Source organism: Urocampus carinirostris, chromosome 1, assembly GCF_059441175.1.
Source record: "Urocampus carinirostris isolate Australia breed hairy pipefish chromosome 1, RoL_Ucar_1.0, whole genome shotgun sequence".
Classification (NCBI taxonomy): Eukaryota; Metazoa; Chordata; class Actinopteri; order Syngnathiformes; family Syngnathidae; genus Urocampus; species Urocampus carinirostris.
In genome coordinates, this window is record NC_142349.1 from 43,153,464 (window position 1) to 43,168,757 (window position 15,294).

The 15,294-nt window shown below is 37.2% G+C and overlaps 1 protein-coding gene across 1 annotated transcript in view; it reads right to left on the bottom strand.

Annotated features, from left to right (window-relative positions):
- Positions 1-458: 458 nt before the first annotated feature.
- LOC148374750 (RNA binding protein fox-1 homolog 3-like) overlaps positions 459-15,294 on the bottom strand; it is a 600,089-nt gene continuing 585,253 nt past the window's right edge. Inside the window, exon 14 of the mRNA XM_088340502.1 lies at positions 459-10,224. Within this exon, the coding sequence (XP_088196628.1) occupies positions 10,222-10,224 (3 nt within the window). The 3' untranslated portion in view covers positions 459-10,221. The remainder of the gene's footprint in view (positions 10,225-15,294) is intronic.

Here is a 15,294-nt window from a genome sequence, read left to right on the forward strand (position 1 = left end):
TTTTTTTCTCAGAGCATGGACTTACATGATTCATAATGGAGGAATACCTATTTGTTGATGTTTTAATTGAAGGTACACTCCATTTATGAGCTAAGGTAAGACCGTAAAACATATTTTCTATGCTACAGTTTATGCATATGATTCTTTCCCTGCTAGTCGAAGGATGAATACAGTGTAGGTTGATTTATTTTTATATCTGACTGTGCCTCTCCAAACCCAGACCTCATCAAATCTCACTGCCACCTACTGTCCCATTTATTTGTTTTCTGAAAGTGGCGTGGTTGTTCCCCTCCAAAACGTCCTAAGTACTACTTGTGTAATTTACGGGGTAGGTTATGTTAATGGTCACAAGTATACACAGGTTAACTAAAACCGGTGAATTTCATTTTCATTTAGCCCCGATCATGCCGAAGCAAAGAGATGCACTAAGCCACATTAACATTTTGCAGAGCCGCAGACACCATCTTGAAGAAACAAGTTTATTCATGGTTGTAATGAATGACGACGATATTAATAATTACTCATAATTATAATAATAACGATAATGTCATAATAAATAGAGCTTTTCATCTGAAGCACGGAAAGAGAAGCATACAGAAAGATAAATAAACAAAAACACAAAAAGTAGTAGTACAGGGAAGGAAGAGAGACATTTTTTACAACCTTTCAATATAGCCATTTAACATTTTTAAAACGTCTTTTTTTTACCTTGAACATTTACAAAACGCAGAAGGCGATAAAGTCTTTAAAAAATCCTTATAAATAAATGTACTTTTTTGGAACAAAATACACATTTTTGGGGGAGGAAGTTTTTTTTTTCCATGTGATAGGATGAGGTGGGGCTAGGACTATGTACAGAAGAGCTGGAGTACAAAAGCGGGAGGGTGTGCACTTATACTGGGCAGTGGTCTAGGGGTGCTAAGCCGCAAGGGAGGCTCTGTTGTGTTGGGTGGGACGACACCTGGTGGCACGGAAATAAACAACCGCCGGCATGTTGTCGTGCACGACAAGCGTCAAACTTGTTCTTGTGGCTACAAAAGAATGGAAGAACACTCATCCTTGTTGTTTACAAAGTGTGTAAACTCACAGCAGGGTTGCTGCAAAGTGCCATGGGAAATTGATTTTTAACCTCTTAAGGCCTGGAAGATGCTTTTCTCTTTAACAGCAGGCAAAGGGGAACTAATGAAATAAAACTAATGCACGTCGATTTTTAATGCGAAATAAAGGGGAGAAACTTTAATGCACAAAATAAAATATAAAGAGAAGCTTTGCTGATGGCTAAGGTTTGTTTTTCAGGGTTAAAGACAAAACTGAAGAGGTGGAAAAAACAACAACGAAACCTAGACTTGTATTTTTTATTTTATTTTTATCTAACACTATATAAGAACAGCTAAAGCTAAAGACTGATGATAGATTTTGAAGGCAGTGGATTTCAAAATACAGATATTAAAATATTGTCAGAGCTTCAATTTCAATTTTAGGACTTGGACGAGATTTTAATATTTCCACCCATCCATTTCCTGCGTTGATAATCCTCCATGGGGTAGAGGTGGGAGGAGGGTGTCTAACAAAAGTTACAATAACTTTAAATAGGAAGCATAATTTCAGCTTGTCATGAAAAGATTATTCATCGATTACGAAATTTATGGAAGAACACACGAAATGAAGCTGCACTACATTGAACTAAATAAACAACATTAAAAAAGGCTCCACATCTACGGAGGTACATTCATGACATTTATGCCACAAAATGGTTCAGCTTGGTGCTTGTGGTGATTGTGTGAAAATGTACAGCTTTCCTATGATAAAGGCTAACACTCAAATTGAGGATTTCATAGCCTGAGGATGAGGTAAGAAAATAATTAAAGCTGCTATACAGCCTTCAGTTAAACTATTGAATACCCGATACACAGTTACCGGTGAAAACTGATTAATACATTTTTTGCCATAAAATTACATTTAGATGCTTGCGGTGATAGTACTGATGATTACTACAAATTCCCCAAAATCCGTCCCTGCTATGCTTTCAGCTAAGATTTTGATTTCAGGTGTCGTTCCTGGTAATGTAAAAAACTGCTTAAAGCTGCTTTACCGCCTGAAAAATAAAATCCAACAGTTTGAAGCCAAGCATCGATCCCGCGACTTTATTCAGAAACCTTCCCTACTATGCCATTCACTGGCTAACCATACAAAACAGATATATTCACTGCCATAAAACGGCACATTAAAACACTTATACTGCACAATCATAATCATTTACGTCTGTAAAAGCACCAACATTTACGCACTAATGTACACCGTTTTCTTAGCTAATACAACTGCTACGTGAACAGCTAGGCTAGCAGGTTTTCTCATGAATTTGATCAGGACTTGCCATTTGTTGTTTAAAGAACAAAACACCAGCAAAGGTACATTTGCTGACTGCTAACAGTCTTGCTGACGTGTGCGCATGAGTGACATCGTGTGGAGGCTGAGAGTAGTGCATAGATCAGCGGCTGAGGATGCGTTCACGGCCGGCGGTTGTTCATCTCTGCCCTCCCCATCCGTCATGCCATTGGTCGCCTTACAGGAAGTCTTTGTTCGTTAAAGGCGGAAGAGTCAAAAGCAAAATCTATCGAGTGGAATGACGGGATTATCTTGAATACAAACTTAGGTATGCCAATCCAGGCTTCCTGACAAATCTCTGACATTTATATTAATGGTTGTGATTTTTGTCATAAATGCAAAACAAATGCTCTTTACGGCCGCCAGAGGGCAGCGTTGGGTTTGTAAAGCATGGTGAGTTGGTTCTTGTGTATAACTGTATTCACTCAACTCTTAACGCGCTCAATGCCAAACATGAGAATCTTTTTTCCACATTTTTTGTAAATAAATGTTTAAACCTTTTGACATTAAAAAGTGATGGTTGCAGAGGTATATTCACACACGAAGACTTTGTCTTGCTTACAAATGAAGCACCCATAGACAAAAATATTTGTTATAATTTTGAAAAAGAGGGAGATTGTTTTAAAAAGTGGGAGGCCCTTCAAGGGCCAAAACACAGTAGTCTAACATGTAAAGCTGTGTCGTGCAAATACGAAAGGCATTGTGCTTAGAAAAGATCCCTTTTCATCCGCGATTGCAATATGTAAGGTGGGTTACTAAAATAGGCTGGATGATAAAGTAGAATTTTGAAAAACTACAGTAACCTAAACATTTTGCTTTTACTTATCTGGCCCGCCTGAGAACAGTAAGTCTGAAACTGGCCGCAGAGCCAAATTGAGTTTGACATCCCCTGCACTAGGTCATTCATCCTTTCATTTTTGTGACTTTTGTGCAAGGTAGAGATTCTTATGCATGATCAGCGAGCGAAGATGTTTCACTAATTATGATTTACAGCATATGCATTGTGTGATAATTATCTCTCATCTATGAATAATTTAGTCACCTTTGGTGATTTATATTGAACGAGGGGCAGAACAAGGGGCAGATTAGTCTGTGCTATAAAAATGTCTGAATTCATTGTTTGTTTGTTTTGCTTTGCTCAAGTTTGACCTTGTCGTGTGAAATTAATCGGAGTTATTGTTGTGTACAAAAAGTGTACGGAACCGATAGGGGAATTACGACATGTGAATCACACTTTTTTAAGAGTCTTGACTTTTTAGTCCTCTGTCTTAAGTGTCAGGATGATTATTATAATGTATTTTAGACCGATTCGACCATATGTAGAAATAAATGTTGGTTGGTTGGTTGTATCCTTAACTTCTAGCATTGTAGGGGCACCATTTCTTGTGCTGTGTCTAGGGCAAGTACACCCTAGTGGTGCCCATCCCTCTCCAGGCCAACATATGTTTCTACCCTGTTTCCAACCAGAAACCTTTCCCGTGCTACCCCACTATACTACAGAAAGATACCTGCAAATGTATACCGTAATAAATAATTCACCAAAAACCTAAATATATGAAAAAAAATGCAATTGTTATTTTGTCATTTATTCAGTTGTGTATTTTTTCATGTACTTTGTAATCTTTATCGTGTATTTTGTCATGTACTTTTTTGGTCCATTTTGTGGAATATTTTGTCATGTGTTCATGTTGTGTTGTGTATCGTCGTGACAGTGTCTGTCTTTCAAGACAAATTAGAAAGCCACAAGTGATGACTGGAAATTGTTATTACGAACACATGCCGACCATAAATTTCGGAAGAAACTATTTTTTTCCCCACTGATATCCACTGATATAGGATCTGGGAGAAAGGGATGACGCTTTACACTGAAAATCAACAGCGACCAAGTAATGGATGTGCTGTGTCTGAGTCTCGTGAGGAGGATTCTCCCACTAAGGTAACTATGGAAACCAATGCTTTTTGTTTCGTGTCGGTTAGCAAACATCTACCCAAAAAATGGCCTGGAGAATGATGGGTGCCACCAGGGTGGACTTGCCCAAGACACAACACAGGAAGTGCCCCTACCACTCAGGTTGACAAGGTATCCATGAACAGTAAACCATGAATTTGTCATGTATTTTGTCATTGTTTTTTGTCACAACAAATATTTATTCAAATAGAAATGTGGCCCATGCACCCGGGCTTTTCACCGATTGGTTGATCAGTGATGAAGAAAGCCATTGGAGTTAATCAATCAATAGATAAAAAGCTCAGCCAGTTTGAGCCGCCTCCTCTTTTGAATAATATTTTGTTATGACAAAATACTCATCATAAGCATGAGAAAATAAATAATAAAATCCACAACGAAATAAGCGACAAAATATATAACAAAATAGACGACCAAAGAGACAAAATACCGAAATAAATAAATGACAAACTAAGTATCAAAATGCATACATAAATTGGACCTATATCATATATTTAGGTATTATGTGATTTATTTATGTGTTCATTTATTCACATGGCATATATTTGTAGGCATTCATTTTCTTTAACATTTATTCCTGCGTATAGAAGGATCGGTCCTTTGTAATAAACATTTGTTATTGGATCAAACAAAATATGAACATTGCAAATGTGTCCAAAAGAGCACTGACTGATTGTTTAGACACTTCAGGATTATTGGGACTGTGCAAGGTGTTTGCTATAACGCAGGGATGTCAAACAGTCTGGCTCTGGTGTCAGATCCAGACTTTCAGTTCTCAGGCACGCCGGATCAATAAATAACGTCAACGCCAAATGTTTACCTTTGTTAAGCAGTATTTTGCTTTATCATTCAGCCTACATTGGTTAACTACCCAACAAATTATAATAATGGGTGACAGGGGATCTTTTCTAAACACATTTATTCACGGACAATTAGGAAACACGATTTTCGTGTTCAGCATTGAGTGAGTTAACTTGTTTGTTTTAACAGTTGAGTAAATGCAGTTTTACACCTGAAACTCACCACACTATAAAAACCAGGGTTCGTACACCTTTTTCATGGCCAAATTTAAGCTCTGTTAAAGGACTTTTGAAGCCAATTTTCAATTCGTCCATTTCCATTAAAAGAAAAACATCTAGTGTCAATCGTGTATATTGCTAGGCCACAAATATATTTGCGGTTTACATATGCAATTTTCAATCTTGTGCGTGCATTTATCAGCACATTATTTTTTTGAGTCAATTGTGAATATATTTGTCTTTGAGACAAATTTCTCCCCCACATAGGTGTTGGGTAAAAATGACAGTAAAATGCAAATTACGTTTACAGTTGCAGGAAGTTATTCCTATTACAATATCTCACTCAATTTTGTGCATGGCCCATAATAATTGTTTATAATTGATACAAAATCATTGCACTAAAACACATTTTATAGTGCCCTGGGCGCGACGTGTAGGGAATGGTGACACTTAATAGGACAATGCCGTACAAACTAATCCCACCTGCCGTTAATCACAAGGGAAGACAAAATGCAATGGCAAATCTGTCTATACATCATTTTTAAGCAGACTTGCTGAGAAAAATGGCAACAATTGCAAGAGATTATAAACACAGCATTAAGATTAAAGCATTTTCAAGGATTTCAAGCACTGAACACTGCCTTCTAGTGGTTGGAGAGAGCATTTGGTTCTCGTTTAATTAAAAAAAATCACAACTTTTCATAGAAATTACCCAGAGACTCGCTCTTTTTTTTTACATACTCAGCCATTTATGGCGCGCAGGATTAAATCACCCGAAAGGCCGGATCAGGCCCGCGGGCCGTGTATTTGACATGCCTGCTATAACGGATAAACATCAATGAAAGTCCTAGGCTTTGGCCTGCAAATGGCCTGAGGAAGGGAGTGGAACAGCCTAATGTGAGTCCGCCCTTAGCTGGTTATCTCTACCCTAACCTCCTCACCAAGACCCCTTGCCTCCTTCTCCACCCCTCTCAGTAAAACGCCCGTGGACTAGCATTAGCGAGCGCTTCCTCCCGCTGGCTTGCGATCAAAGAGCTCCATGGCCGCGTGTACAAATCCCACAAAGGACGGATGGGAGAAGCCAGAAATTGGTCAGATTTAATTCCAAAGGGAGCTGAAGTCCATGATTGTGTTGAAGGGGGGAGGGGGCCACAGGGGGGTAAAACTGGAGGAAGGAAAGGGGCGCACAATCACCATCACACATTCAATTGTATAACACATGATCACATGTTACAGTAAATAAGGGGATATTTAGTGGAGGCCTGTTAGGGGCTTGAGTAGGGTGAGGGAGGGCAAGGACTGAAATCTAAAGGGGGGCTCTTATGGCCACCCTCTCTACTCCCTGACATCAGCACAGTCCATATAATAGATATGTCTATATATTTATGTACAGCAACAACCAAAAAGAACGCAGAGAAGAGTACATTCAAAGAACGCAACCGACATTCTCCTGCTTTTACACATTTGACAGCCACTCTTTGTAGAAATCTGCAAATTTGAGCTTTCACCAAAAAAACTCCCCCAAAAACAACAACACAACTACACAAACTGCAACTAGCGGGGGAGGGGGGCCACGTCCACACGTACGCGTCCGAGTTTTGCACGTGACTATTCCTCACAACTGAGAAAAGTATTAAAATATATAATTTGAGGATACAAATAATTGTTGGGGGAAGTATAATACGATGTGTTGTTCTGAAACCCAATAATTTATTCATTGCGTGTTTGAGTTATTTATTTACTTAAATAAAAAAAAACATATACCATATTTATTCGTACATAATACGCACTCATGTATAACGTGCAGCCTGAATTTTTTAATTAAAATTGGTATAAAAGTTTGTTTCATTTTTTATCAGCTCAAACTTTGCGGTTGAATGCAACTGGAATCGAACATGTTTCGCGGCGGAGAGATCACTAAATCCTAAGCCCTGGACCAGTAATGATGAAGACAATTTACGAAAAAGTATTCAAGTTTACCTCATCATCAAATTACTTTATTCACGGATATCACAGACGAGTGTTAATTTCGTTGTTCTTTTCACAGGTTACAATATAGAAAAATTCGATTCTATTCTTCAATTCAAAGACTTGTAAGTCATAAACATTGTTGAATACATGCAGCTATGATTTAAATCGTTTGTTCAAAAATACCAATAATATATTTATTCAATGTCCTTCAAAGTCTGATTCATCATCAGGAACACCAAATATTGTTTCTCTCATCATACTATTTTTGCGTTTCTGTATATTTCAGGACGACTTTCTGCTTTCTGCTCTAACATTCATCTCTGGCAAGACAGCTAAGAACAATGTGACAATAAGATAAATTGCCTTTTCACATGTCATCTGTATCCCTGGTGATACAAAGGTTAGCATTTAGTGCCGCGACCCAGTTTCGATTGCTGTTACATCCAAAATTAGTCGATATATTTCGACTAACCCGCGCCAAAACTTTATAGTTAAAATAAACGTGTGTTCTACATGAATAAATACGGTATATGTTAGTTATTTAAAAAAAAAAAAAGTTTTTTTCCTAGGTAGAAAAATACTCATAAATTACCACGAATGATGCTAAAACGAGGGCATAGTTTTGGCATGGATGGAGGGGACACGTCCCCGCCAATATCAAGCGCTTACTGAAATTGTCGCCACGATTCCACGGAGTTTCCAAATCTATTTGCTCGCTTAACAAGTATACGCCACAGTATACGATTTCGATTGCACGCTTTAATTTGATATGATCCGAAACACAAAAAAGTTGGCACGCTGTAACTTCAACCAATAAAACGTGTTTTTTTTGTTTATTTTTTTGTTTTTTTTTCTAAAAGTTCATACTTTTATTTTATTTTTTATTTTTAGAAAACTTATGAAGTATCAAAGGTTAATTTTTTAAATTTGATTTGGCATTGTTTTACTTAATTTTCTAAAAGCTTTGGAAAAGACAGTCATTTAAAAAATTTAAAGGCAAACAAGATGTAAGGAATAAGAGGTAAGATCTTAACACCAGCCCTAACAAACCCGGGCCTAAAAACATTATGTTCGGGTTTTTTTACAATGTTTTCATGGGAACTTTTCAAGGACTTTCAAAGTAGCATTAAAAGAAAAAAATCCGGAGTGAATTATGTATTTTGAAGGGCCACAAATATAGCTGTGATTTACAAATGCTACTTTAATCTCGTGTGAGCATATATCAGACATGATTTTTAGATCTTGAGTAAATCACGAGTATATTTGTTTTTGAGACAATATGTAGCTTACATTTTCAGTTGCAGGAAGTTTTTTCCATTACAATTTAACATTGGGAACACTACCTTAATTTTTTGCAAGGTCGAAAATACATTTCCATAATTGATAGCTAATCCTTGCACTGATATGATTCATAGTGCCCTGTTTAGGGTTAGAATGTACCTGTCCTTTTAGGCGCGACTCGTAGGGTGTCATGACGCTTCATAGGAGTCGCGGAGTCGTACAAACTAATGGGAGCAGGTGTTAATCAGGAGGGAAGAAGGAAATGCAATGCCAAAAGCGAAGCCCCTCAAGTGTCAGCATCATTTTTAAGCAGACTTGTTGAGAAACATGGAAAAAACTTCAAGCATTAACTAAGACTTGACCCAAAATTCAAACACTTTTCCAACCTTGAAAAGTACGTTAAAATTCAAGAAATTTCAAGTACCACTTGTATGAACCCTGTATGTTTGGGCTTCGTTCTCGCTGCTCTTTTTTCTCACCAAATTTTTTTTTTGTTTCTCTGCCTCTCTCTCTTTAAGTGCTGCACTACACTCTTGAAGACGTACTACTGCTGTGGTTAATAGCCCTATTTTCCCCCCTTCGATACGACGGACGGCCTTGTTTGCATCAACTCTTTTAAAAAATCCACCAATGATGGATAATTGTCAGTTACTATGAGCTCTGTAAACACATAAATATGAAATATGTAAATGTTTATACCATCTTGTTTAACTTAGATTTTGTTACAAAAGCAAGGCTTTAGTATGTTATCATAAATCACCTCTCCTTCTACTGAGTCTTCACAGTTAAAATGTCAAATTTTGGGTTCACTTAGGGCTTGGTCCTGCAAATCCAGTTAATTGGTCTGGCTCGGGCTGGGGATGGTTTCAATACCCGTGGGCCTGGGTCAGGTCGTGTTTGATTTTTAGGCCCGATCCTACCTCTAGTGTGTATAGGGTTTTGTCTATAAGGAAATGCTTGTTCTAGTTATCTCAGGTTCGTACGTTTGGACGCGGCCTTATCTGAGCCTTTTTGGAAGTCCATCCAGTGCCCAACGTTCCAGTCCTCAGCGGTAAGCTCAAGCTCTGCAACCAGGGGCCGCTGTAAACCAAAGTGGAGGTTTTATGTAACAGTGGGGAAGGGATTGGGTGCTGCCGGCAGGAAGTGACATCACGACAGCTTCCACAGGGAGGAAGAAGGGAAGAAAGTAAAGGAGGAGAAGGAGGAGGAGAAAGAGAAGAGGAGGCACGGGTTCTCCCTCCTTCGCCACATCCGGCCGCTTGCTTGTTCTGGAATCCCGCGCAAAACATAAAAAGACATATTTGTACATATATATATTTATACGCCTTTATACACACACGTGACAAAAGTATAGAAAAATAAAATGTCTTATAATAACGGTAAGCCTCTCATCGGAAATCTTTTCTTTCTGTCCTTTTTCCTGGCCGGCCGGCCGCCCCAAAAGAGACGCTCGGTCCAGGGTGGGTGGAGGAGGCGGCCATTGTTGCCGCCGCCGCCGCCCTTTGGTTCGCTTCCCTCCCGTCATGACGTAAAAGTAGCTCCATCCACCTCCTCCCGTCTGTGATGTCTGCTGAGCGCTGCTTCCCCGACTTTTCATATTTACTGTAACAATAGGCAAACACACGCACACTCAGAAAAAAACTTTCATTGATTGTGAGGAAAAAAATGCACTCCACTCATTTATTGAAGACTAATATGGAAAGTCATTTTATTGAAAGATTTTATTTATATTTTTTAAAACTCTTACAGAAATATATCCATTGGTATAACAGTAAAACAGGCTTTGTTATCAGCTTTATTACAAAGTGACAAAGTCAACTTTTGAGGACACACAGTGCCAAATTGTATGAGAACTGACGTATGCAGCAATGTTAAGGATTTTGAAAACACCCTTAAACAGTCATTTTTATTTTGTTTGTTGCTCCTAAAGGTTATTGCACAAAACTGTGAAAATATATACCTTCTGCCTTTTTTTCCTGTTAAATGTTATTGCAGTTCTGCTCATTGCACTATTATTCTGATGCACGATTCTTTTTCATTCGTAAACATTGCACTATTTTATAACTTGGGCCTGTTTTCGAGCACTACAGTGTGAATATTTTCACCCTTTTTTCCCGAGTCTTTTCTCTTTTTTTCTCTTTACTACACCTTTAACCCGAAGTACCATGTCTAATCTCGTTGCATGACATGTTTTCACAAATTGATATGACAATAACGAAAAGTCAATACAATTAATCTTCTGTAATATTACAGTCAACAAAAATTGAAACATTTTTTCTCTGATTGAAGACAATCGATTTCACCTCAGGCCAATCTTTAATCTGAATTTTTATGTCAGGGAACAAATACTTTGTTAAGTTTGTGTTGGCAATCTTCTGTTTGAACCCGTTAAATCGAATAAAGTGTTCAATTACTGGGGAGCTTGTATTTTGGTGGAAAATCTTTGCAAAAGCCTAAGAATGTGAACAAAGTGACTTTTTGTGTGCCAAAAAAATTAAGGTGCCTTTCCCAAAAAATAAATACGTCCTCATTTTGTTTCCATGTATTAACATGCATAGTGTATTAACGGTAATGGAAACATTTGCTGTTTAACTGCTCACAGTCAAGTCCCTGCCTAGGCAATTTTCGAAAAGGCTTCTGGGGGTCGTGCGTTGGCTTTTAAGCGAGCGCCATGTTTTGCCCTGGGAGACGACCCATCACTGTTTCGTTTTTGTTTTTCTGCACGTGATATGATGCCAGCCCACTTTGCAACTTTTATTGTGCCGGGTGTTCCGGGAGCACTATGAGCCGATACTGGTATAATCGTCGGCGACGGCGAGTTGTCTCGCGCGCGCCCCGTCAGTAAATAAGTCAAGCCTGGAAATTCTTCGTCGCTTTGTCGTGCTGAAGCTCCACCCCATTCGAACAGTCCACCCGGAAGGACGTAACGCCTTCAATAACGTCGTCAGCTGCCAAAATCTGTAGTTGTGCTTCCTCGAGCAGACTTAAATGGGAAATGTTAGCTTAGATTGATGCTAAAGGCATCGCTGTGAGCACAAGAACTGTTTTTCAAATGTTTGATTTTGCTAACAATTATAACACTTCTTGGATACACCTGACAAAACATTTTTTGGCCATAATAATATTTTTTGCAGTCTAATCTAGATTTTGCTGTAGTTTCCAAATCAACCCCATGTTTCTCAGTTAAACTGTATACAAATTTAGTCCGTTTTTGATATAAAGGAGATTGTATAGGATGCCAGTTTTTTATTTTGACTATTATCCACGGTTTACAACACTATTTCCACACTCTTTAGAGCGGGGGTGCTTTTGTAACCAATATGATTGTGTAAAAATAATAGGCTCAGAGGTGGTCCTTTAGATTTAAAGTTTGCCATTGTGCCATTTTTTGTGCAGTCCTCTCCTGTTCTCAATGAAAGTTCAACAATTAATAATGTCTTTACTCTTTATTTTGAGTGTCTACTTAAAAGTGGTGTCTGTAACATCAAACTGTTTTTGGCCTATTCATCTTTATAGTATTTCATCTCTTTTCTCTAAATTAAAAGATTTGTCATGTCTAATCTCGTTGCATACAATGTTTTACAATGTGGGTATCAACAACAAGAAAGAAAATTCTACCACCTTGGACTAAGAATGTATCAACTGTAAATAAATAATATACTGTACAATTTTGACTGAAAGCACTGAAACACAAATGGACAAAAACACAACAGATTGGTGTAAAAAGTACAAATGTAAATAAGCATGGTCAGCTGAAAACAGTGCAGTACGTAAGCCACTACCATTGAATCCAAAAGGCAGACCTACATATATACACTTTGATATATTAGACAAAACATAAGGAAGAACACAAACTACAGAGACTAATCTGCATCATTTTTCCTCGTTTTTTTTGGCTCCATCCTTGAACAAGGTTTTTGTTTTTTTGAGATACCTTTAGCAGCAAGATGGCTACCATTCATATAAGGTCCCTCTGGATGAGCCTTGTGTTATAGATTGAAAAAATGGACACAGTATTAAAAAAAAGAAAAAAGAAAAAGGAAGATGCACTTTTATAACACAGTCGACATATTTGTCTATTATGTTCAAATCAATATTGTTTTTTTTAAATGAATGAAGTTTTTTCAACCACTAGTAGGCACTAAATAATACATAATGTTCCTTTAAAAATTGACAATAAAGAACAAAACCATTCAATCTGCTTTATTTTATCACACATCAAGTTATTGAGAACATAATATGCTGTAAATAATGTAACAAAATATTTTTTATACTATTACATATTGGAACCACTCTTCATATGGGAATACAAAGATAAAATGTGTGTGTGTGTGTGTACATTTCAACATAATTATGTACATTTGCTGCTATATTGCCGTACACTGTAGCATGTTTTGCATCTCATATATACGTTTTTTAATAAATGCAAAAATTTAAATGTATTCATAGATATTTCTCATGGCAATGGAGCACTTTTCGGATGACCACATGTGCGCTTTGGGGAACTGACGACTAGAGTGGGCTAACTGGAAGGCTCACAGAGGGCCGTCCCATCATGCATCAGTCCAGGGGTGGCCAACCCGGTCCTCAAGAGCCGCATGTCCTGCATGTTTTGGAGGTTTCTCAGGTGATGCAAATTTTAAGATTGTTTGCAAGCTGTGCGGGAGCTTAATAATGACCCAGGTGATTGGGATCACCTGTATTTGAACAGAGAAACTCCAAAAACATGCAGGACATGCGGCTCTTGAGGACCGGGTTGGCCACCCCTGCATCAGTGTGACGATAGGCCAGAACCTATTGAAATGATTGACCGTCCGAAAGGATACAAAGTGCCACTGAACATTAATATCATCCTTCAAAAAAGCAAAATGTGATGTGCAACTAATGGACCACCTCTTTAATATCCCACATGCCAGACTCCAAAATAGATTACTTTTAAAGGGAAATTGTGCGGATACGGTTGTTATATAATTCAGTTGTGGAAACCTTTGCCATTTAAATTATATACTTAACTATTAAATTCATACAATTTCACAAATTTAGATTTTGATCATAAAGTCACATTTTCCTGCATTTTAAACACAAAACTGTGCCCCCCGCTCACATACTTTCTGGGTACCTATGATTTATATATTTCTTTTTTAATTTCAGACCTCCAGTAAGAATGTAAACTCAAGTAGAATAATTAAGACTGTAGTGCCACAATTACTCTAGCGACAATTAGTCGGCGTTGTTGACAAAAATTAATAATAGTCAACAATGAATTAAATTTAAACACTCAAATATTGTCGCCAGACCCGTTTTTACAACAGAGAGAGGGATCTTACATCATTATAATCTCTGCTAAGAGTCGCTTATGTACAAAACATCTCTGTTAACGGCGTCAACATCAAGTATGCTGACCAAAACTAAAGCTTTGGAAGCATATTAGCCTGGATACGGCAAACAAAAAGACTATTTGCAAAGTAAACCTTGCGTATCATTTGATACACAAAGATTTAAAGAGAAAGCACGTAAGACAGTTGCTTCAAGTAATATTCAAGCCAATACGGTTTTGATGACAAGCATTGTACATTTTGCATGTATAAATATCACTGACAAACGTATTAGAAAATTAAATGCATGCAGTCCGAAAAAAAGATGGACTGCTTTAAAACCGTTTCATTTCGAACCGTTGAGAATCGTGAAATTCTTATGGTACAGACTTTCCAGAAGACTACTGAATGTACTTAACAAAATTATTTTCTCTTTTAATTGCTGTTCTACAGCAACTAATGAGCCTGTTCTTGGTAAAATGAAATAAAAAAAAAGTTTACTTGATTTTAATGTATTATTTATTTGCCTGTCCATAAAAAATGGACAGAGGTTTATTAATGGATTTACGTCTTTACTCACCAGGGACTTTATCTAATTGATTTTAGATATAACATTTGTATCTACTTTTATTTAAATGTGAATTATGTTCAATAAAAGATTTACTTCTCATTGTACTAATTTTTCTTGTTTATTATAATTTGCTACATAATCAAATCAACTTAATTTCAAATGTTATTGATAGATTTATATTGATATGACTATTTAACTAATCGTTTAAGTATTGAAATTGTGACGAAAGTGAATCCACTATTGAAATAGTCATTAGTTGCTGCCTTAGCCACAACTGACAAACAAATAATAAAATAACACGAGGTAAATGATCATAATAATAATAATCAAAGTAGTAATTTAAGAAATCATCCTCATTATGTACATTGTCAATTTTTAAAATTTGATTCGGCATGTTTTGGGAGGGGAAGTGAATCCATTGTTTTTCAATAAAACATTTTGCAGTGCAGAGAGACAAGAATAACATTTATCATTATTTTGTTTCTCCAGTCCACCATTCTTGGCAGACTTACAGTATTCACAATGGATTGGGAAAAAGGCAGGCTGGTCGCTTTAAGTTTATTGTTGTTGTGACTACTAGGCCTTCTAATACTAATAATAATACTATTACTAGTTATAATACTAATTAAAAAACGGTAAGTCTTGCCAGACTTTTGATATTTACAATGGATTGGGAAGGAGCCAGCCTGGCCATTTTTAAAATCAGTTTATTGTTGTTGTGATTACTACTACAACTACTGACTACTACGACTTTCAAGACAGCTGCAAACCCTAGCTAAAAACAGA